This window comes from Zophobas morio, unplaced genomic scaffold, assembly GCF_036711695.1.
Source record: "Zophobas morio isolate AGI-343-1 ecotype UQ-CSIRO unplaced genomic scaffold, CSIRO_AGI_Zmor_V1 ptg000093l, whole genome shotgun sequence".
Classification (NCBI taxonomy): domain Eukaryota; kingdom Metazoa; phylum Arthropoda; class Insecta; order Coleoptera; family Tenebrionidae; genus Zophobas; species Zophobas morio.
The window spans coordinates 352,417-376,857 of NW_026972198.1; the positions used below are offsets into that span (position 1 = coordinate 352,417).

The following is a 24,441-nucleotide window of genomic DNA, read 5'->3' on the forward strand; positions in this document are numbered from 1 at the left end:
AACTTTACGTTTATACTTCAACTTAGTTCTGTGAAGATCATTGTTATAATTATAATAAGAATTGGCTTTGTTAAATGTTATAGTTTTAGTGCTTTGAGTTAAAACAGTAGTAGCGTCATCAGCAGTATTAGAAATAGAGTCACTTTTGGGGTTACAATCAGTGTTAGTAAAAGTTTTCACAGGAGTGTTTGCTTTAATTTTAACGTTATCACAAGTAATGACTGTTGTAGTACTTGTGCCGTTATTTGCAATGTTAGTGTTAGTAATCAAACTAGAATTACTTGTACTGCAAGACACAGCTTTACTGCTCAAAGTTAATTCACTAGTGGCATTCTTATTTTCAGTATGAACACTATTAACAATTGGTTTAATACGAATTTCACAGGTATCAGCAGTTGAAGCAGAATCAGTACTATTGGTGTTAGTACGGGAATTAGAGACATTTACTTCAAGAGTGTTCTTAATAAAAGAGATAATAGGTGACGAGCTTAACTTATGTAAAAACTTGTCTACTAAATTTCCGTTCAGTGAGCCTAAAGGTTGACGACGAGCAATACTAGTGTAAAAAATAGTTGAAATTTTATGAACGTGATATATTAAACAATGCCAAAACCTTTTTAAAATAATAGGATTTCCAGTATACAGACTGGTAAAAGTTTTAATGTATCGACTATTAGAGAAATAGCTAAACCTTAACCCAGTCATACCGCAAGCAATTCCAATAAAGTAACAGAAAATAAGATACCAGTTTATTATGGGAAAGTCTAAGGTTAATAAAATTATCGTGTGAGGCTGCTCTTAAAAATTGTCAACAGCCACCGTATTAAAGTAAAATTAACAATAAAACGACTTTTTACTAAATTTTTTGGTCTAAAAGTTCCCGACCATTAATAATTGCATTTTCAATTTCTTGATACCTTTATGAAAAAAAATATATTCTTATTTAACTCTACAGCTAAAACAAAACAAAAAGTTTTAAGTTTCGGAAACCCCCACGTAGGCCGCCATTGCATTCAAAATTTGACTTCCTTTAAGCGGCTGTGATAATGCGCTAAATAACTTCTTCATTTCACAGTTGCTAATGCAGGGCAGTGTCAGTTTGTTCGGAAGGCTCCGCATCTATGCTCACAGAATATGTATCAGCTCGCTAAGAAAGCATTCAGGACGGTAATTTAGGTTGCCAACCTACGTTAAAATCCCCTTGCAATACGTCAGTAGTGAACTCAAAATAATATTTTAAGTTTGTAACACTCGGAGTGGATTCATTAAAGTAATTGGAAAAACGGCCTCAAATGCAGGCGGAAGGCAAATTGTTATTTATGACTTCAGTAGTCGGTGCGTCTTTTGGAAACGCTTTAAAACTGTGAATGCGGTCGTTTGAAAGATTAGGCTGCTCCTAGAGGAAGGCTTCTAGTATAAAATCTCATAAAAATGGATTTTTTTTAAAAAAGACCGAAGCCCTTCTATATATGTATATATAATTATTTCGGAAAAGGCCAGAGTAGGACAGTTTTTAGCAATGTCTGATAATAAAAAATTGTCGGTATAACAAGGTCCTTTTTATAAAGAATTGCAGTTATTAGTTATTCACTTTTTTTTGTTACACATTTAAGTCTATTCTGCGCTAATGGTGCACCATCTTCTGTTCTACACCTATACTATAAATTACTAACCTAAACTTCCTCTATAACAGAATTAACATCGAAAGATGTTTAAAAAAAGTGAGCAAAAGGACAAGTTAATATTTAATAAAATTATTAATATAAATCGTTGCTAATAGCAAGTCCATAAATCTTTGCGTAAAAATACTTAGTTTTATAAATCTGTATATAGCAGCTAAAATTAAATAAAAATTATCAATTGGGTAATAGGTTTGTCAACATTATTAATATTAACAACAATAAATCCTATCCTTTAGTAAATTTAAAATCCCTAAACTCGTGCAGATACATAAAATACTTAAAAAATAAGCTTTTATCAAAAAGCAAACTTATAAAAAATTTATATAAAATTATTTACAAGGAAAACAAATCAAACTTTATTTTATATAATAGAAGAAACCCCAAAAAATTGATCTTACAATCGTGCAGAACTTAAAATCTTTATGTAAATTGAATTAATTATTTTTTGCTTCTTTCTCGGCTTCGACTACGGCGAACTCTCTCGCGACTTCTAGTTCTATAAATGTTAATTGTACGAGTAATTATAAAGTATTAAAATATTAAATTTTTTGTTTAAAAAAACTGAAAAAAACGATGAATAAGAATTAATAAAAATATTTACAATTAGAAAAAATATTTTTATAAAGCAGATAATATAATTTGATAAAAAATAATTCATAACAAACAAATTCAGTTAATAAAATTACAAATATAGAGCTTACTAAAAAAATATTTTTAGTACTACATTTATTTTGTAGAGTTTCAAGACTCAAATTTTTAAGTAAATAATTTTGGCCATTAAAATTTTTTAAAATAAAAATATTAATCCGTTTTCGCTGGTAAGATTAAGATTGATTATATGATACAAAGTTTAATACTCGTACAAATATATTTAATAAAATTATTTAAAAATCCCTTAAAAAACTTTTTAAATTAAAAACCAATTAAAAACTAAAAGAAAATAATTGTGAGCCAATCTTCAAACCTGCTACGCCGCGTGCGATGCCGATCTCGAGATTTTCTTTTATGACTTTTACTACGCCGTCGTTCATTTCGATTGGAACTACGGCTTCGAGTTCGATCCCGATGTCGACTGCGAGCTCTAGGACGGTCCCGATCCCGATCCTTCCGACGGTCGCGGCTCTGGCTTCTATTTTTTTTTGGTACATCACTTTCTTTTTCTTTTAAAGGTTCGTTTTCAACTACTTCTTCTTCCTTTATAAGTAAAATATTTATTATATACAAAATAATAAAAGCAAACGTATATGCTATAAAAAATTAAAAATAATTTATAAAATATATTTCTTTGATTGAAAAATTTGTAGTGTTAGAAATTTATGTAAACTTTGTTTACTATATAGTGAAAAAAGTACTTCTACTTAATAATGATAACGAATCAAAGCTTAAAATAAAGTAAAGGTAATTGTTACCGTAAAAATTAGACGAATGATTAAATAAAAAGTTATCAAAAAATTATTCTTTTATAAAAATTAATCAAAATAGCTCTCGACATATATTTTATATGAAATAGTTTTAATAAGATTTAAAAAGTTAAAAGTAAGTTAAATATAATTAATAAAAATACATGAACTTATAAATTTTTATAAATAGCGTTAAATGATATAAATTTTTATTAAGTCTAAAAAAAATTTATTTTTTTTTAAAATAAAAAATTAATTTAGAAGTGACATATATAAAGAATAACGTATTTATCAGCTTCACTCTCGGACATCCACGGATTCTCTTGAAGTTTTTCGGTGATTATTTTTGCGATGGGGACAGGAATGCGCGGGAGAATAGTCGTAAAATACTTTTGATCTTGTAATAATTGCCGGCAAAACTGACCAATGCAGCTAAATAATAATTAATTTATTTTTTTTAAAGTTATTATACATTATTAATATAAAAATATAAGAGTCTAAATAAAAAGGTATAAAATAAAATAAATAAAAAATTAGAGTTAAACATGGAAACTTTATAAAAAATAATTTATATTAAAATTTAGACAGAAAGTTGCTTAAATATATATATATAATGGTATAATAAATTTTAGTATAAAATTAGTATATAATAAATAAATTTGGACTATTTTTTTTGCCTTAAAAAAAAATTTTAAATTTATTTACTAGATTAATAAAAAGTAGAATTAACTTAACTTAACATAATATATACTGAACGTGCGAATAAGTTTATAGAATATAAATAAGAATTAAAAAAATTTTAAAGGTTTTAAAGCAAAAAAGTACTTTATATATATATATAATATCTATTTTAAGTATATAACTTTTGCATCCTTCATTGAATTTAAATTAAACAACGATATCTATATGCACAACTTTTATAAAAAATCACTCTTGACTCTTTTAAAAAACACAAAACTTATGTATAATAAACTATCATTTAATGAATCAATGTATAAGAACATAACAATTACCACAATTCTGCTATTAAAAATTTAAAGTTAATATTCTATGCTTTATATAATTCATTGAAACGTAAAAGTTTTTATATTATTATAAAAAGGAAAGAACCCACATTTCTCGAGAGTGATGGGCCCAAGCAACCTTTATGGGTTCGTAATCATAAATGTAATCTTTAAAATAATGCCAAAGACTTTTTGGATTCAGAGCATATCGAATATAAAGAAAGCCTAAAAATATTAATATTCTTGGGTTTCAAAAATAAATAATGATAAGAATATAAATGCAAACCGATAGCTCTTATATAAGGAGAATCTTTATGGTTCAGAAGCCCCCGTAACTGTTTTTCAGTTAGCTTCATAGTAAATAATTTGTACAGCAAACAAAATGCAGAGGAAGGTTGGTTATAGTTACCGGGCATAAAAGGTTCTAATATAAAAATATAAAAGAAAAAGATGAAAATAGAAGCTATGAAATCATTATTAACACATTCTTCATACAAAAAGGGCAATAGAAGTTAGGAGAAACTTTTTACTTAGACAAAAAAAGTATGCTCCAAGCCTATTTTAACAATATATAACGCATATTTGTTATATCTGTAGTCAAGTAATGCGAGGCGTCTGAAAAATATAATAAAATACAATGAATTTTTACATTACAACTGCCATTACCTAGGTCAGTAACTTGATTATATATTTCATCAACTACTTCATGGTATGTTTTTAGGTTACTGTCCCAATATTTTCATAAAAAAAAGGCCATTATAGGTATTAAAAAATTTGGTGAATTTATTTAATATAAAAAATGAAAAAGTACAATAAATCTTCTTTAAAGTAGCGAGATGCTAATATGTTTTGATAGAGCATAGTGTTAAGGTTCATAGTCACAGGGTTACCGCACACCTCTAGAGAATTTTTTTTTTTGGACGCCATATCTCTTGCAAAACAGAGGTTAACTGAAGAATAAAAACAGTTTAAATTATAGTTAAAGTTACCTACTTTTTTTTTAATCCCTTGAAAAAAAAAATTATTTCCGACCAAAAAAGTCCGAACTACCACAGTGAGTGGGTCAAAAGCAGAGCATAACGCGTGAAGGACTGAAGGGACTAAATAGGCAAAAAACTATAATTAGTGTTAGGAAACCTAAAAAACACATGCTCCGTTGCTCTGTATTTATTTTTTTAAAATCTGAGCAACTAGACTATAACAATTTTATTTATTTTTTAAATTGTCTTAACGTAACTTTAATAAAAATAAAATTGGTTTCGAATCTAGTTATATTTATTTAAAATTAGGTCAGAACGTATGCAACATCCGTTAACTTATATTTTCGAATATTTTGTTGCTAAAATTTATTTAACGCTCACTTTCCTTGATTCTTTACAAATTACTGCTTGTGATTATATAATTTTAAGCCTTTACTCTTTTACAAAGCAATTTTAATAAAACAAATTATATAAAAATCCTTATTATTTTATTTGAGGCAAAAAAAAATTTCCACGTCATTATAGTGTACACAAAGTCAACTTTTATTGTTTACTTTTTCTAAATAGTTAACTAATTTAAAATAACAAAAAATTTTAAAGTTCGGTCTAAGAAGTGGTGTATAATAGCAAAATTATTAAATTCTTTTTGCACTAAGGGTTCCTCGTGGTGCTCGGTCGATCCACAAAACTTCAAAACATCGAGCGGAACTCGGGACTAAAAACTTTGTATTTATAACAAAAGTAAAAAGCGCATTACTGGAAATTGTTAAAATTCCAAATCACTTGCTATAACCTTTAGCAGGGGAGAACAATATCATATACATTGCGCGATAAAGGAACAACATTATTTTAATACAAAACAATAATTAAATTATGATCTCGTTAAACAAGTCGCGTTAGAAGCACAGAAGAGACAACACAAGTCTACTGTAAACAACTTTTCATTAATATTTAACCTCATTTCTTAACGAAAACAAACAGATTTATACAAAAAGAAACTTTTGTATAAGAGATATAGGACCACATCTGGGGCCGTCATCCTAAAATCAATATCATACTAAAGGACACACTCAGAGAGCTTGCATTCCGAAACGCAAACAATTTTATCAACAATACAAGCACGTTATGGAGAATCTGCTACTTAAAGAAAAAATATATATACCTGGCAAACTAATACTCCATACTGCGGGACTCCTGCACATGTTATAGGGCACAGGATAAAAAGCAAGTGGTAGAAATCGAACAGACCCGTAGTACGGGCAAGTGGTATAATAAACTCATGGTATCGTACCACGTTGTATGAACACGTAGTTTGTCAAAGCTAGCTGCAACACAGCCATATCCCACAAAATAAAGAAAAAAAAATGTAGTGCTCAGAACATTCCATATATATATAAAATTAGTTCTCGAGGGTTAAGCCCTCGTCTATACATAGAAGAAAAAGCAAAACGCATACTGTAAATCTTAACCCGATAGATAACTGAGCAGTAACCAGAAACTCATTAAAAAAAAGAGAACAAATTTTTTTTTTTACAAACACTTTTACATGTTATTTCTAGCACTAGTACGCGTAACAAAAGGGACCTCAGATGTACTTGACCTTGCCATTACAAAAAACACACGAATTGACTTCAACTTAACCACGCTGGTGGATCTCTCCGCGGAGCACTTCCCCGTGCTTTATGAAATTGCCTTTCAAGAGGTTAACTCTTTAAATTACATACGGAGGTATACGGGAATAAATTTAAGTGACTACGAAAGCCATCGAGGACAAACCAATTCCTTTGGCTCCGTCAGTTACCCTCAATGGTATGGTAACCCTCTATGAGACTACAATTATTCAATTCCGCCACAGTAACGACCCCTCCGCATAAAGCACGCTTAGCTGAGAAATAGAATATCTCCTCGACTTAAGTCGGCAGCAAAAACGTATCCGCCATAGATCCCGAAGATAAATGAATTCTTAACAAACTTGACAAAAAAGTTAAAAAATACCTCCTTAAGTTGCACAATGAAACTTGGAAATCGAAAGTTGCCGAGCTTGACTCGCAAGAAACCTCTTCCTTTGGTCCTGAAGACATAGACCGATAATAATTGAGACAATGTTAAGGCGGATCTGTTCGTGCGAAGTTTATTTAGTCACCTCCCAAGCACAGAAAATGTAGCTCCTGAGACCGAAAATACCGCTACTCGCAGTAAAAACAGATGAAATATAACTTGCGAATATACCAATACGAAAGTAGTAAGATCAATTATAAACCTTCTGCGGACTAAAAAGCACCAGGTCTTGACGGCGTAACCAACGACCTGCTTAAACACTAGCCCGAGGTAGCAATGAAGGCCTTAGGTTTCACCTATTAACTATTCTCTTAAGCTATGTACATATCCTGAATGACGGAAAACGACAGTAGTTCGTGTGCATCCCAAAATTAAAGCGGCCTCCTGCAACTCCTGAAGACTACCATCCTATTAGTCTTTTGGCATGTATTAGCGAAATAGCTGAATCTGTAATACTTGGATGATTGCGAAAGATTGTAGAGAGTACTGATTATACCCCAGAGTTTCGGTTTGGATTCCGAAGGGGTTAATCCACTACGCAGCAGCTTTTGCGTTTCTCCGACCACGTCACAAAAGGTTTTAATAACAATAAGTCGACATGTGCATAATGAAACTATCTATCCTGAAGGTAACAGGTTCGCTTCTCCACTCTTTTCTGCATCAAAGGACATCTTATGTCAGGGTGGGAAAAGCTAGCTCATCTTTAAGCGAACTGGCTATGGAAGTTCCACAAGGCTCGCTGCTATCTCCCATTTTATTTGCTTTATCACCATGTCGGACATACCCAGACCTGAGAATACCTCCACCATTTTTTTGTCACAAATTGCAGGTGATGCGGCTGTCTATGCTTACTTCAATTCTCCTTCACTAGCTTTAAAAATACGTGCATACGTGTGTTTCCGCACTTGATGTATGGTTTGATAAGGGGCGAATTCCAGTAAACCCCCTTAAGAACAAAGTTATATTCGTTATCGAAGAGGAGACTTAAAACGACAGCATCATTTATAACGCTTTGCGGCCAAGTCGTCCCCTAGCACACGTAAGTTAAGTACATGGGTGTTTAGATCGACAAGCAATTCTCGTGGCGCTACCACGTTGACTACCTCATCAACAAAGCGAAGTTAACAATCAAAGAACTACATACCCTCTAGTGTAGAGTTCTTTCTCAATAAGCAACAAATTTAAGCTTAATTTGCAAATTATTCCAACTTTCACTTTTGCAGCCGTGGCGTGGTCGTATGCCAGTCAACTATACATAAAACAACTTCAAGAGGTTCAAAATCGACTGTAGCGAATAATAACAGGTTCCCCATGGTTTGTTTGGGGTGCTCACTTGGATTGTGACTTGAAGTTAGAAACGCTTCCTCATTATTATTTTCGTCACATCACTGTGGAGAGCTATGATAAATATTTAGCTCATCACAAAAAAGAATTATATATTAGAGACATAACCTATGACACGGGTGCCTACACTCGTTATAGGAGGCCCCGAATCCTTTCACCGCCTTAAAGGCCTCCCAGACGTAAAGGACTTCTTTTTTATTTTGTAAATCAGATTAAGCAGTATTTTAAACCTCTTCTAATCTTGGCCTTGCTGTAGTATGTCAACTTTAAAAATAAAATAGACAGCTCGTATATAGAAGTAAAATTAGCAAGGGCGTTACCGCAATGTCAAATATAGTAATGCTGTTTCAGGATTTAATGATTTTTTCTTAAAAAAAACACAGGATTTATTTATTTAAATAACTAAGAGTTCCTCATTTTAGGTCGCATAGCGGCTTCTGCGATACTTAGCCAAACTGAGTCTTTAAAGCCTATAAAAAATTACATATTTCATTAGTAGGTTTTTGTTCGGAGTTTAATAAACTGATACAACTAATATATCCTCCTTTACTTAATGCGTACCCTCACAGCTCCTAAATTTGAAGATAACTTACCTATATAACTCAGTGTGTTGAACCTTTATTTTAACTATAACTGTAACCCTTATTTTTTTTTTCGCATTCACCCATCTGCACCTAAAAGTAAAGTAATTAGTTTAAAATTTTAATTTTCTCTTAGGTGGGACTCTCCTATAAGATTAATATTTCATGATTACATGTGATTATTTTAAATAGCTTAATTTTCCCTATGTCGCACACCCACAAAGAAAAATCCTTTTCATTTTTAAATTTGCTTACTTATTGTCTTTTGCTTTAATTAGTAATTCTCTGGTTTGGTGGTTGGTAATTACTTCATCTAGATTAGTAGTGGTAGATATTATAGTACAAGCCGCGACTTTGCGAGCATAGATCAATCCTGATTCAAAGGGATAATTTTATTTAATCCTTGCTTTGCTTTTAGCTTTCTCATACTATTTAAAAAGTGTTTTCAGGCTGAACAATACGTCCTCCATAAATGGAAGGGTGATCGCTTTAACGGCTTTTTATCTTTTCCCTTCTTGCGTTTACCTCCTGAAGGTGAAATAAAGTAGGGGCGATCAGCCTAATGTCCTGTTGAAGAAGAGTGTAGTAGTACCTTCAAGGAAGAATACTAAATGCCACACAGAAATTAAACACGAGAAATAAGCTATTATTTAAAAAGTTCATAGGTGCTACGTACCTCTAACTTATCTATAACAAAAGATGTAAACGTTTAAAAGACATAAAAATATATTATATTTACATAAAAAATTTTGAAGGATAAAAATTATATTAACCAATTAATAAGGTATTTATATCCTTTATAAATGATAATAGTTCCATATATGTAAAAACGACTTCCTGTTTATAGTACAAAGTTATTATTCGTTAAATTAATATATATATTAATTGCAGTATATAATATTTTTCTTATCAAGTTTTTTCATTTATCTATAAAAAATGTTTTTATTGGTTAAAATTATTAACCATGATTAGTTCACTTATATATCATTTTGTAGTTTACGTATTTGTGTTTTAAATTTCTTGATTTTTTGGTGTATTTGTCAATTAGCGTTTTAAGTTTTTGTGTTAAAATGCAGCCTATTCCATAAAAAATAATATACTTTTTTTAAACTGATTTGGTTTTATAAAGCTCAGGAGCAGTAACGTTCCGACCATATTATGTAACCCTAAATATTAAGCCTTTGCTTAATGTATTTTCGTCAACCTCAATTAAAACACCACGACTCACGCTTCTCTTTCTCATAATCTTATTGATAGTATATTATTTTCCTCTAATGGCAAGTGAGGCGGTACTTTTTCGAAAGTACCATAATAATAATTTTTGGGTTATGTCTTTAACAGAACTAACACAAAGATTGTTAGCTTTTTTTTTTATATTCTAATATTAAATTCTTCAACTAATATACACGAGGGATAATGAAGACTCAAAACTTACATTATTTTCTATTATCACTGTTTGCGTAATAGTACTACTGTTATTGCTTCGCCAAGTCCTCTATTTATTGCTTTCTGTTCTTGTTAATAACTTAATCGTTGCGTTATAAATCGCTGCAGTTATATATAAGACACCTAAGTCTGTTTCCATAAGTAAATATAGATATATTACCTGGGAATCTCGGTGTTACTTGCCCGCCTTTCGTTTCTTAGAAGTTCTGGTCTATAAAATCTTCTCTTTACTTCTTAGTTACGCGGTTAGTTTGTTTGCAAAATAATTCTATGTAGCTCTTTAGAAGTATCTAATAGTTTTTGTGCTACCACTATTTAAAAGCAGCCCATGTTAATAACTTTTCTAAATAAATAAAACTAACAACCTTGACGTTTGGGTAAATATAACCAGAGAAAACAGAGTATTATAAGATAAAATAAAATAAAGGAATTGCTTTAATTAAGGATTGCAAAAATATAAAAAGCTCTGTAAAATAACGGAGTACAGAGTTCATATCTAAAAGTATGGTCTCCAAAAAATACTTTTTTTAGTTGATTTATAATGCCCGAGCTCATAGTACCTTATACTGTTTATTTCATCATACTCAAGTCACAGCAACCAGTAAGTTTTAGAAATAATTATATAATATTAAAAAAAATTATATTATGGACTACAAGATTTTATAATATATAGTTATTAAAGAATAAAGGTAAGGTAGTAATCTATTTGATAAGTTCAGTGCCTCCATGGGAGCGCAACACCAATTTTTAAAAATCTTAACTAAAGTAGTAAAGGAAAAATGTTTAGAATTTATTTCTCTTCAGGTTAGTGGTCCCCAACAGGGGGTCCGTGAGAATAAAAAGTGCTCCGCGAATTTATTACCAAAAAGTACTAAAAAATGAGCGATAATGTCAATTTCAAATGTAATCGGTCGAAATTAGCGTTGAGCCGAGCATTGGGCAGAAAAACACACCACTTTGAACTTCTGTTTTAAAAATGTGAGCGTAACTCCAAAAAACGATTAAATGTTAACCACTAAGCGAAGCTCGGGGTCAGTGAGGACTGCACGTGCACTGAGAATGTTGTAGTTTTTCGGATTGGAGTTCAGGCGTGAAGTGGGTGAACTATTTATGTTATAATTTTATTTGTTAACAATTTTGTTTTCTAGAAGAAAATATGATTACGATTATATTAAATTGGGATTTACCTTTATTAAAGTTAATCGAGAAACGCGACCTCAGTGTGTGATATGTGCCACCGCTCTCAGCCATGATTCGTTAAAACCGCAAAGTTGGAAACTCATTTAAAAAGCGTTCATCCTAATTAAACTGTTCGGCCGCCATATTTTTCGGAGGAAATTAGAGAGCTACTTAACCCTACAATAGTTGCAGAGGGTCTTATAGATCTGGAAATTTTGTTTTCTAAATTTTTAAATTAGATAGAAGTTAAAGTTTAGTATGACCTGCATCCTAATATCTCAATGAACAAGTGTTCAAAAATTACGGTATTTTTTATTTAATATAAAAGTAAAAAATTTAAACTCAAGGGATCTGAGAGACCTACCGCGTCTAAATAAAGGGTGCGCCTACTATAAGGTTAAAAATTAAAGTTCAATCAAATAGTAAAGGATTTGCATTATCTTAAAAATCGCTGTCTGCATCTTTCTAAATTGCGTAATTTATTTAAAATCAAAAAAACATTTACGATTGGTCAAACATAAGTAAAGCTTGTTGCTAAAAGCGGTGGAAAAATTTTAAGTGAGCAGGTGAAAAAAAAATTAACAACAGTATGGTAAACGTGCGAATTGAAAAAATGGCCTACTTTACTTTTGGTGAAATAAAAAAAATAGACCTTATTTTTCCTTATTGCGGCGACGAATATACCGACCGAGAATAACTTAATTAAAGAGATATTATATATAATAGAGAGCTTTAAACTACATTAAAAGGAATGGATGTAATGAATATAATAAGCAATTATATGAATGACATGATATTCTGTGGGGAAAGTTAGCTGGCATCTTTGCGAATGGAGCTTGTTTTGCTAGGATCACCCTCCAATCTAGCAACGTTGATGAACGAAAAAAATGGCGGAATAGAACCAACACACTATTTGATTTACAAAGCGTTCGCATCAAAAACCTCGCCAGAAAGTTGGCGAACCCATTAAACTGGCGATAACTTTGGTGAATAAAGTCAAAAAAAGTGCGCTTGCTACGCGTAGTTCCAGAGATATTGTGCTTTCATTAGGACTCCGAGCACGAAACAGGTTCATTGACTGGCGAAAGGAAACATGTTGAAAAGATTATATGAGCTGGGGGTTGAGCGTTTTTTAATTGAAAAAGGAATGTCCGATTTGTTGGAGCAGTTTTGTAATCTAAAATCTGAGATACGCCTAATCTAATCTTGTGGACATTTTTAGACACTTAAACTAAAAATTGCAATTAAAAGGTTCTGGCATTACGAAACTGAAGGAATTGGTTAGGCACTACCGACGAATATACGTGTAGCCTTGAACAGATGTATAAGTCCCAGAATTTCGCAACTAGTAAATAAAATGCAAGCGCAAAAACCTCCTCAATCTTTTTTACATAAGGACTTTGCATCATTATAACATGTATTCAACAAACAACAAACCATTTTTCCAAATAGGTGTATTTTTCATAAGGGGTCCACGACACATACTTTGGCCTCGGTGGTCCGCTGCATTTAAAAGGTTGGGAACCATTACTTTAGTCGATTTAATCATGCGAGGATTAGCTAATGGATATTAATTAGGTAGTTGTAAACTTGATAGCCCAAATATATAATATATATATTATAAAAACACCTGCGGCTTGATAATTTTTGGCTCCACATTTTTTCTTTTCCTCTTAGTGGTTGTCGAAAACTTTGCACTCCAATTCTTATAGATAGATGTTGTTCTGGAGGATATACCAGCGCTATTGTTATATAAGAGATTTAGTCTAGAGGACGAGTATAGCGAACACTGTCTAGAGGGTGTTTAAGTTAAAGTTAGTAAAAAAAAACTTATTAATCTAGAGGACCACTAAGTAAATAGTTTGTTATTTAGTAATACTTAAGATTTGGCACAAAAAACGTTGCGAGAGCCATTAACTCATCACTCGATTAAGGTGAATCTGTGGGACTTTTCTTAATATTAGTATCTATATTTGTCTTTTTAAACCAAATGTTACAATATGATGCTTTATGTAGTTGCCAGCTGATATACATTGGTCCATAGAAAATCAAAAATCGTAGTTTTTATTTTACGAAAATATTGGTATTAATGAAAAGAATCTTTACAGACTCACCTCAAACCGGATATGGTTTGACGTGGCGTTTTACCCTTGAGTATATATCAAAATTAATGATATAAATAAAAAAAAATTTCCAAAAATAATAAAGGAAAAATAAATTTATCCATAAAGTAATTGCATAATATGCAAAATGTAAATTTGGATATTTAGAGGACGATCTATTGACCGGTCAACGATTTGTATTTACAGTTTTCAAAAAAACAAAATTGTGACTTGTTCCTACCAATTTTAAAGATAATTTTTTGTTTAAATTATAATGTATCCAATTTATGTTTGTTTAAATAATATTTTTGTTTGGTTTTTTTTTTCATTTAATCATTATAAATGTTTGTCATTGGTTAAAATTCTTAATCATGATGGGCTTAGTTTCAGGTGACTATTAATTGAGAGTTTTGTTTTGTAATTTGTGTTAATATATATTTTTATTTTTGATTTCTTTTTGTGTTTTTATAAACTGTTCTTACTACCTTACGCGTACCTGGGGACAGTACTACAAGCACATTCAAAAAACTATCAAAATAAATTATGACCCCAATATTTTCAGTTTCTAACTAATAAATTTTCTGATAAAAAAAAATTCACTGTGCCCTGTTATTTTTCTTATTTATTTATCAGGGTCAGACCGTTCCTAAAAACCCTGTAAATTTAAAAGTTTTTATCCTTCGGGAGAGGGTCATTTGCTAAACACGTTAACTCGACACTAACCCGTGATACCATTAAAGCGAGTAAAAAAAGGTTAATACTCTTAATAACTAAAGATCACTTAAAACAAGTTCGAAAAAGGCAACAGTTCAGAATGCTAAACTTAAATCTAACGCTTGGCGTAGCTTCTAAATATTAAATTAGTTTTAATTACTTTAACTCCTATCTTTTTCATAATCTCTCAAATAAAAGTCTAAAAAAAAGCATGGAAAGATATCGCTTTATTACAAATTCTCCGAAGAGAGATCGTAAATTTTGCCTAGAATTATCAAGTTTTTCTATTCTTCACGTTGCAGGAAAAATATAACTTGTCAACTTATAAAAATAATAATAAAAGTCAAGTAGAAATATAATTAGTTGAAATAAAACAAGTAAACAAAGGTGAATGATAGCGAAAGACAAAGTCTTATCAGGCCCTATCATAATAGTTTTATAACGAACTTGCAATATTATACGTAATACACAAACGATTATGTAGGAAATTTGTTAAAATATTTTAAATCAAAAGTTATAAAACCTTTTTTTACTTGTTTAAAGTTAAAGACAGTTGTTTTCACATTATATTAATGTTATAATTACATGAACATTTACCCACAATTTTCAATTGTTAACCGTTTCTCCCATATTAGGTCAATAAAAGGAACGCCTATACGATTGGTAAAAAATAAGTTACGTACGAGAAATAAAGTCATTATTATGGTTAAAATATTATATATTTCGTTTATAACCTATATAATCATAATGGTTTCTATAACACTTCTACTTATATACTTACTTACCATAATATTTTAGCCTCAAGATCCAGAGGAATTCTACACCAAACTAAATTTAATTGGATCTGGCTCTTTTGGAGATGTTTATAAAGGGTATTTTTTAAAGCTTGAGCTAATAATTATAATAACTTCTTACTCTACTTTAAAACTTATTCATTTTTTTCCTTATGCTTAATTAATTCTTTACAGAGTTAATAAGCAGACTCGTGAATTTGTGGCCATCAAAATCATCGATTTGGATGCAGTGGATGATGAAATTGTAGAATTACAGAAAGAAATAGCCATACTCTCTGATTTAGATTCTAAATATATTACTAAATATATTGGTATACTCGCTATATTTGCTTTATAAATTTTAAAAAAAAACTTATTTTTGCCTGTATATATTGTAAAGGCTCTTTTATAAAGGAAACGCAACTATGGATTGTTATGGAATTTTTAGGAGGCGGTTCCTTGGCTAATCTTGTATTTGTTATAAACATTATATTTCAATGTTTTATTAGTAAATTTTTTAACAAATAAATTACTTTTTACTGGTTTTTTTAGTTAATTTTCTTTTAAATTTTATATATTATTAAATTTTTTTACTTTATTTTAATTTTTAATAATTTTTAATTTGACAACTAAAAATTGTTATAATATATATTATTACTATTTTGTGTTACTAGCTCAAAGCAGGAACTTTTGAAGAGAAGGAAATTGCTGTAGTGACGAAGGAAGTATTATGCGGACTTGAGTATATGCATTCGCAAAAAAAAATTCATCGAGACATTAAAGGCAAATTTTTATTAATTTAAATAATTAGAATTAATTAATCTAAACTCCTTAATTATAAAAAAAATAAAATTGAATTTATTAAAATCTACTTAAGGTTAATATTTATTACTTAAGTCATATATAACTATAGTTTTAATTTGTTTAATATTAATTTATTTATTATTAGTATAATTTTACTTACTTTTGTTTTTTAAATAAACTTTGCATTTTATATCTAATAATTTTTATAAATATAATCCAAATTTAATAAATTAAACTACAAACTTTATTATTTGTTTTGCAAATAAACTTAGTACTAATTTTTATTAAATACGTAGAACGTAACATTAATTTAATTTAATTTTAGTTTTATTTTTTTTTGTTATTATTATAAAAATGTAAAAAAATTACGTAACTTTTTTTAATTTTCCAAAATTTTTGTAGACATTTCAAAAATATCATTTTTTGCTCTATTTCTCTGTACAATTAATAATTTCATAATAAATATTTTAAATTATAAACTTTTGTAGCCTTTTATATATTAAATTATATTTAAAAGTAAAATTAATTTAGATACTGATTTAAAATTTATAAAAAACTAAAACAAATTTTTTAAATTATCTCATAGTTAAAAATTAATCCATAATTTTCATTAATAATACTGAATTTGTAGTTAATTTGTTTTAAAGTGATTTTTTTATATAATTCTTTTTTAATTTTAAATTAATTTTCATTAAATTTATAATTTTTCACTTTTATAATAAATTTAAGTGTAAAATTTAAACTGGTTGATTATAATTTCATTTATTATTTCAAAGTTATTAGATTTCTAAATTTTTTTCACCAGAAAAACTTTTTTTCTATTTTTTTAACTAAATTATCGTTTAAATATTTGTTAGATTATGAAGTTTTTAATTCTACCTTTAATTTATCTTACAAATTATATGATAAAATGCTTGATTTAATTTAAATTATTAATATCTTTAAAAGCTTAATATTAATTCATTTTTATACATATATGGATTCATAATGTCTATTAAAAAGATTTTTACTTATCTTTTCATTTTTTAAATTAAAGTTACTATAATAATTTTCTATATGAAATATTTCTAGATTTTAAAGTTTAGGTGTATAATCTAAATTAGCCCGTTATACAAATTTCTTCGATAATTATTGAGTTTATAAATTAATAAAAGTAAAACTTTTTTCTTTACTAATAACTTAAAGATGATCAAATTTCTTGTGAGCAACATTTTATAATTTACTCAAAAAATTTTGCTGATTTTAGTGGACTTGTTTTTTATAATTAAAAAAATTTTTTTTTTTAATTTTTTTATATAATTTTTTGAAGCTTGAAAAATTTTAAAATATTTTTTTTAAAAAAAGATTTAGCCATTTCAGTAGAAATTAACAAATTAGAGAAACTCAAACGTAGTCAAAAGTAGTTGATATTATTACAATAATGTTGTTTAATACGCCTTTTAAAAGTTTTTTATATATATTTGATTAATTTATATTATAGTTTATAAACATTTTCTTATTTCAGAATCTTTTTCTTAAGTTTTTATATATAAACTATTCTGAAACAGTTCTCACAAATAAATATTTTTTATTAACTAAGAAAATATTTTTTAGGATCATATTATATTTATCAACTACAATAATCCCATTAAAAACCTGTTGATCTTTTTTGTTTGCAGCGTTGCTTTTAAATAAATTTAATTAATAGAAGTAAATTATTAAAACCAAGTAATTAATAAATGAAAAAACTGAAATTTTCACATCAAAAATTATTTTTCTACTAAAATAAAATATAAATTTTTTTCTTTTTACTGAATTTTTAGTTCTATTTATTTATAGCATTTGTGACTAATTGAAATTTACATTTTTTTATATATTATTATTTATTAATTTATTTTTAACTTCTTTTATATATATAAGAAAGACTATAAGATAATATTAATATTAATTTTTTAGTTCTTACATTTTAACTTTTTATATTTATAAAATAAAAAAACTTTACAAGATTGATACATTTTATTTCTTTTCTTCATTATCAACTTTTTTTATAACTTTTATATTTGAAAAAGAAAAGACTATAAAATATTATAACTTTTTTTTATTAACTTTTTATATTTATTAATGAAAAGAATATAAAACATTAATATTATTATTTCTTAGTTCTTAGCATTTCTTATTTATATAATAAAAAGACTAAAATATTATTAATATTAATTTTTTAGCGGCGAACATTTTTCTCTCGACGACTGGAGAAGTCAAGCTCGGCGACTTTGGCGTTTCCGGGCGACTAACCGATACGCTTTCGAAAAGAAATACCTTTGTGGGGACGCCCTTTTGGATGGCCCCCGAAATAATACTTCATCAACCTCATTCTTATTCGGTATCTTTATAAAATAAAGTAAAAAAATATTTTTTACAGTGTTTACTATATTAAAATAAAAAAAGAAGAATTTTACTTTTAACAAAGTAAATTTTTATTATTAATATAAAATAAAGCAGAAATAAACAGAGTTTTTTAATAATTAGCTTTTTAACTACTGAAAATGTGTGAAAAAAACTTAAGCAATGAAAGTATAAAAAATTATCCAAAAAAACAAGAATAAAAAAATACAAGTGAAGTAAAGCTCAATAACCAATAAAATAGAGGATAAATTTGCTGTTATATTTAATTCTTTTTTTCTTCCTTATTTATCATTTTGTTTATTATTATTATTATTTTTTTATTCCTATATTTTATTTATTTTTATTTATTTATCTTTTTATTATTTTTTTCTTAAAGGCTTTGTAATAACTACATAAGTTTTAAAAAAATACTGTCAAATATCTATAACATTCATAATAATAAAAACAAGCAAGCAGTAGAGATTAATATTTTTCTTTAGGCGGATATCTGGTCGCTGGGGATCACGTGTATTGAGCTTGCGGAAGGGAAACCGCCTCGCTCTCACCTGCACCCCTATAAAGTTCTTTTTGAGATCCCTAAAGGTTTGACATTTCTATATTTATATAACTTTTTAGAATAGCATTATTATTTTTATAATAAAAAATATATAACAAAGTAAAACTTATTATAATTTTTAGAAAATATCATATGTAACTTTTTAGGGATGATAACTTCTATATTTATGATTATTAAATAATAAATTTTTGAAGTTTTCATTTATATTATATAATCATATACTTTTTTTATATACCTTTTTTAAATATATTTTGTTATTTTAATTATTTATATAACTTTTTTCTATTAATCTATTTTATAACATTTTTAATTTAAAAATAAACAATATAAAAAATAGTATAAATTATAATACTAGAAAATATTATTTTTAGCAACTAAATTTGTATTTTTATTAACATTAATAAAAAAAAGTTCTTGAATTCTTATTTATTTTAAATTATATACTTTTTTAATATTTTTTAAAGCTTATATTTTGAATTACAAACTACTTAAGAACGATAAATCGTATATTTAACAAATTTTAAAATCGTATTTTTATAACTTTTATTATCATCTTTATCGAACAAAATTATAAATAGGAAATATATTTTTATTACTTATTTTCCTATTTTTTATAAATTTTTATATAATATTCACTATTTAATAGCAAAGTAATAAATTATATAATGCTGAATAAGAAAAGTTAAAGAAATGCAAAATTATTATTATTATAATGATAATTAAATTTTTTGGATTATAACTATAAAGAAATATAATTGTTAAAAAATTGTACAAAAATTTATTTTAAACTAAAAAAGTTAAAGGAAACTCACAATAAATTTTTTACCAAAAGAACTTTAATAATAAATATAATAATGGGTAGTAATAAAAAATATGTTAAATAAATATAATTTTACATTTATTTTATATATTTTTTATGTTTTATATTGTCATAAGTATTAAATAATAACAAATATTACTTTTTTATAATAATTAAATATAAATTGATCAATTTGTTAAACTTTTATCGATTTATATTTATTTTATATATATAAATTCTCTATATTTATATATATTAATAAATAATAATAATTATAAATAAGAATTGATAAAAGTTTCAAATTATTATTGATTTATATTTTTTTATTTGTATTTTTTGAAAAAATATAAGTACTAATAAAAAAATCCAACTTTTAATAATAGCTAACTAATTAATTATATATATTATTACTATTTAAATACAATTGATAAAATGAAACTTTTATTAATATTAATATATTAATATTAATATACATATATAATTTATATAATAGTTTGTATATTTTTATAAAATATAATTAATAAATATAACTTTTACAAAGTTGTATGCCAAAATTTTTACTAATGCTAATACTAAAATTAATAAGATTGTTAAACTATTTATTTTTTTGTTAAATTATGTAAGTCGTATAATAAAAAAATAATAATTTCAAAATTTGTTATAAAGTATTTATAAAAAAAACATTGAGTTATATAATATTATTTTTAATTAACAACTAAAAATTTTTATTTTCATACTTAAGGATATTTATTATTTACTAGAAATTCTATTTATATTAGCGATATATTCTTATAAGGCTTTTAAGAATTTTTACTTTTTAAAAAAAAAGTTTGTGTTTTTATTAAATTTATTATAAAAATATTTTTAACTGAATCTGAAGTAGCTGTTAAACTTATTGAAATATATATTTTTTTATATTAAAGAAATCTATATTTATTTATTTATTTTCATTAGATTTATTGAATATTATTAAAAAAATTTTGAGATTTTTGTTTCTTTCTTATCTGGCTCGGTTTATTCTTTATTTAATTTAAAGCGAACCCACCTACTCTGAGCATCACCGAAAAGGGCCCAAAATGGTCGTCCAACTTTCAAGATTTTATTGCGCTTTGCTTGAAAAAAGATCCTGAGCGCGTAAATATTATAATTATTTATTAATAATAAAAAGTTTAACTTTTTAATAACTTGACTTTTATTTTTTTTTTTGAATTAATTATTTCGAAATATTATAAAACTTATTTTTTTATTTAAATATTTTTTATTTTTTTTTATTTTTATAATATTATGAAGGATTATTATAATAAGTATAACAATTAAATAAGTTAATAAATAAATAAATAAACTTAATATTGATAAAAAAACATTTTTCTTCTGCATATATTTTTATTAAATTAAAAGTAAATTTGTATGAGTTAAAATAATGAGGGGCTAATCATAAGTGAAACATTTTTTTATAGTAAATAATAAAATTATTATAAAAGTTTTTCTAAAGTTTTATTATATATTATTGTTATATTTATTAATAGCGACCTCCTGCAAAAGAACTTCAGAGGCAGCCATTTATAAGAAATGCGAAGAAACTCGTTATTCTACAAGACGTGCTTGAAAGGCGCCTTTTTTTATATTTTTATCTATTATTATATTAAAAAACTTTTTTGTATACTTATTATTATAAAATAAATGTTTTAAGTATTTTTATATAATAGTGTTATTATTACTGTTATTATTATTTTAATTGTTATTATTTTATTGGTACTTAAAAGGTATGAAACTTACAAAGCGTCGCTTGCTAGTGAAGATGAAGAAAGCAGTAACGAATTGGAAGGTGATTATCAGGGAACTCTTCAAAAGTATAAAACATTTTACTTTTATAGTTTTATAATAATAATAACAGTTTTATTGTTATTTATTTTAATAAAGTGGTTATGAGGAAGTCAAGTTTCTATATATATAAATATTATTATTATTATTAAAAAATTTTAATATTGTACTGTTAAAAACTTTTGTATTTGCTTGTAATAATGATATTTTTATTAATATTATTCACTTATTAAAACAATTCATTAAAATAAAAACATACCAAATTATTTATTATTATCAAATTTTGTAATAAATTTAATGAAACAATTTTTTGTTGACCGTTTATAAACTTTTACTTTTTTTGGTTCTACTTTACATATTTGCTACCGATATTATAGTATTTTGCGTCTTTTTTTTGATCGATATTTACTTTTAAATTTTATTTAGAGCATAACAGAAAGTTTTTAGTTAGAGCTTTATTAAATCGGTATAAATATTATTAATATATAAACAATTATCTATAAAAAATTCGTAATACTTAGTATATTTCATAAATTTAATAACAGATAAATATAAAAAAAATACATTTTACTCATAATATATCTATAAATAATAAATTTACATAACAGATAAATATAAATATATACAGTTTATTCATAATATATATATATAAATAATTTCAAAATAACAAGTAGATAAAAAAATATACTTCTCGAATAAATATAAAATATACATTATCCCTAATAAATTAGTATATAAAAGTTATATGAGAGTGTTCTATAAAAGTTTTTCTTTGTGTTCTTTTTGTTATTATAATTGTATTATTATTTGAATTATTTTATATATATTTATGATATTATTTATTTTTATATTATTAATTATATTTATATTGTTAATATTATATATATTTATGTTATATACTTTATTATTAATACTATTTTTGTTATAGCGATCCTGAATGGACTTTTGACACTATCAAAGCTGCACTTCCTCAAGAAAACTTCGATACAATCCGGCCCATTAAAGCTTCCGACAAAAAATATACATCGCCTTCCTTATTAGCTGATACGCTCCGCCAAAGCCGACCCTTCCATCCCTGTGTCAACTTTTTAATTGGCTTTTTGGAAAAGGTGAAGTCTATAATAATAAATTCATGTATTTGTTATATATATATATTATAATTTTTTTGTACATAATATTCATTTATTATATAAAGCTAAGTTTTGTTTCAGTATATTTTTATTTATTAAAGTTGTCTATAATAATAATTTAAATATTTTTATTTATATTATAACTTTTCTTTTGTATATTTTTTATGTTTTATTATTATGAGTTTCTTATTATTCGCGAAAGTTATTCAATTTATTTTCTAGTAAACTAGTATCTTTTGTATATTTTATTTATTATTATTAAACTAACACGTTGTTAAATTTTATTTTTTATTTTATATTTTCTTATTTACTCGAAAGTTACTAAACTTTTTTATTATAAATTTTTTTTGGTAAAGTGTATAATTAAAATATTTGTATATTTTTGTTTATAGTGTTAAACTTTCTATTAACAAACTTTTTTTTAGAAAGGTGTATGATAGTAATAATATATTTATATATATTATTATATATTTTTTAACACATTTTGTATTTATAAATATCAAACTAAAAACTCTCTTGAATTTTATTTTTATATTTACTATTTTATATTATTTTTCAGCAAAAAAGTTTGAAATCAAAATACATATTATAACTTTTTAGCAAAGTTTTAACTTATTCTATAAAATAGCCTACTTTTACTTTTATTTTTTTAAATTTTTATAAATATATAATAATACTTATAAATATTATTATTATTTATAGACTAAAACTGAGGAAAGTAATAATGAAAGAGTTTGCAACGCTATTGATCAGTTGCTTGAAAGTCTTATAGAAGTTGAGCGGAGAAAGCCGGGCTTTTCAGAATTATTATGCAAGTTTATTAAAGATACTTCGCTTCCCTCAAAGTATTTACTTTTCATTATTATTAAAGTTTATAATATAAATTTTTATTAAATTCAGAAGAAAAGTTTTTATAATATATATAAAGTTTTTTTATTTTTTTTGTTAAGTTAAGTTTTTATTATTTTATTAATAAAAAAATTTTGCAAAGAAGTTTTATATATATAAAATTTAGTATTTATAATGTTTTTAATTAGAGGGAAAAGCAACAATTTTGAATTTTTTTTTACTTACTACAATTAAAGTTTCTATTATTATTATTTATTTATAATTAAAACTATTATAATGACATTTAGTATTTATAAATTTATGTATACAGAAAAGTAACAATTTTTAAAATATATATTTTACTTATTACTATTATTCAGTAATTATTATTATATATTTAAACCTGTAAAATATTTTTTTGAAGCACTTTTATTTACTTCTTTATTTTTGCTTTTTAATTGTTAACATTATTGATATTAATTTTTTCTATTTTTATTACTTCTAAAAAGTTATTCATATTTATAAAACTTTGCGATATTTTTATAAAGTAGTTATTTTTATTACTTATTTTATATAATATTTTTTTTAATTATAATGATTATTTTTATCATTTTTTTTATGTAAGACTTTTTATTTTTATATTGTGTAGTATTTTTTTAAAGTGCATAAGAAGAATACTTGTTTTATTAAAAAAAAGTTATAATTTAATAAATATTCCAAAAAGTTTTTTTAATTTACTTCTATTATTATCTATTTTAATTAAAAACTTTTATAAAATAATAAACTTATAGAATTTATTTTTTAAATGTGACTTTTTTGTTTGTATTTATATATAAAAACTTTTTTTTGTAGTTTCTT

At 25.8% G+C, this 24,441-nt stretch overlaps 1 protein-coding gene and 1 long non-coding RNA gene across 3 annotated transcripts; one reads left to right on the forward strand and one right to left on the reverse strand.

Annotated features, from left to right (window-relative positions):
• Positions 1 to 2,095: 2,095 nt before the first annotated feature.
• LOC135144324 (pre-mRNA-splicing factor 38B-like) lies at positions 2,096 to 5,149 on the reverse strand. 2 transcript variants are annotated; one of them, XM_064076346.1, is made up of 8 exons: positions 5,076 to 5,149; positions 4,898 to 5,017; positions 4,753 to 4,811; positions 4,373 to 4,510; positions 4,197 to 4,311; positions 3,367 to 3,514; positions 2,647 to 2,876; positions 2,096 to 2,178 (listed from the first exon to the last, which is right to left on the reverse strand). In XM_064076346.1, exons 2-8 carry the CDS (start codon positions 5,011 to 5,013, stop codon positions 2,121 to 2,123), a joined length of 864 nt encoding a protein of 287 aa, XP_063932416.1. In that variant the 5' UTR covers positions 5,014 to 5,017; positions 5,076 to 5,149; the 3' UTR covers positions 2,096 to 2,120. The 2 variants fall into 2 exon arrangements, with proteins under 2 accessions (XP_063932416.1, XP_063932417.1); XM_064076347.1 differs by having other exon boundaries at positions 5,080 to 5,147.
• Positions 5,150 to 21,590: 16,441 nt separating this feature from the next.
• On the forward strand, positions 21,591 to 23,523 carry LOC135144289 (uncharacterized). The gene is made up of 3 exons (XR_010283071.1): positions 21,591 to 21,654; positions 22,554 to 22,734; positions 23,458 to 23,523. It is a non-coding gene; the product is annotated as an uncharacterized LOC135144289 (long non-coding RNA).
• Positions 23,524 to 24,441: the final 918 nt, after the last annotated feature.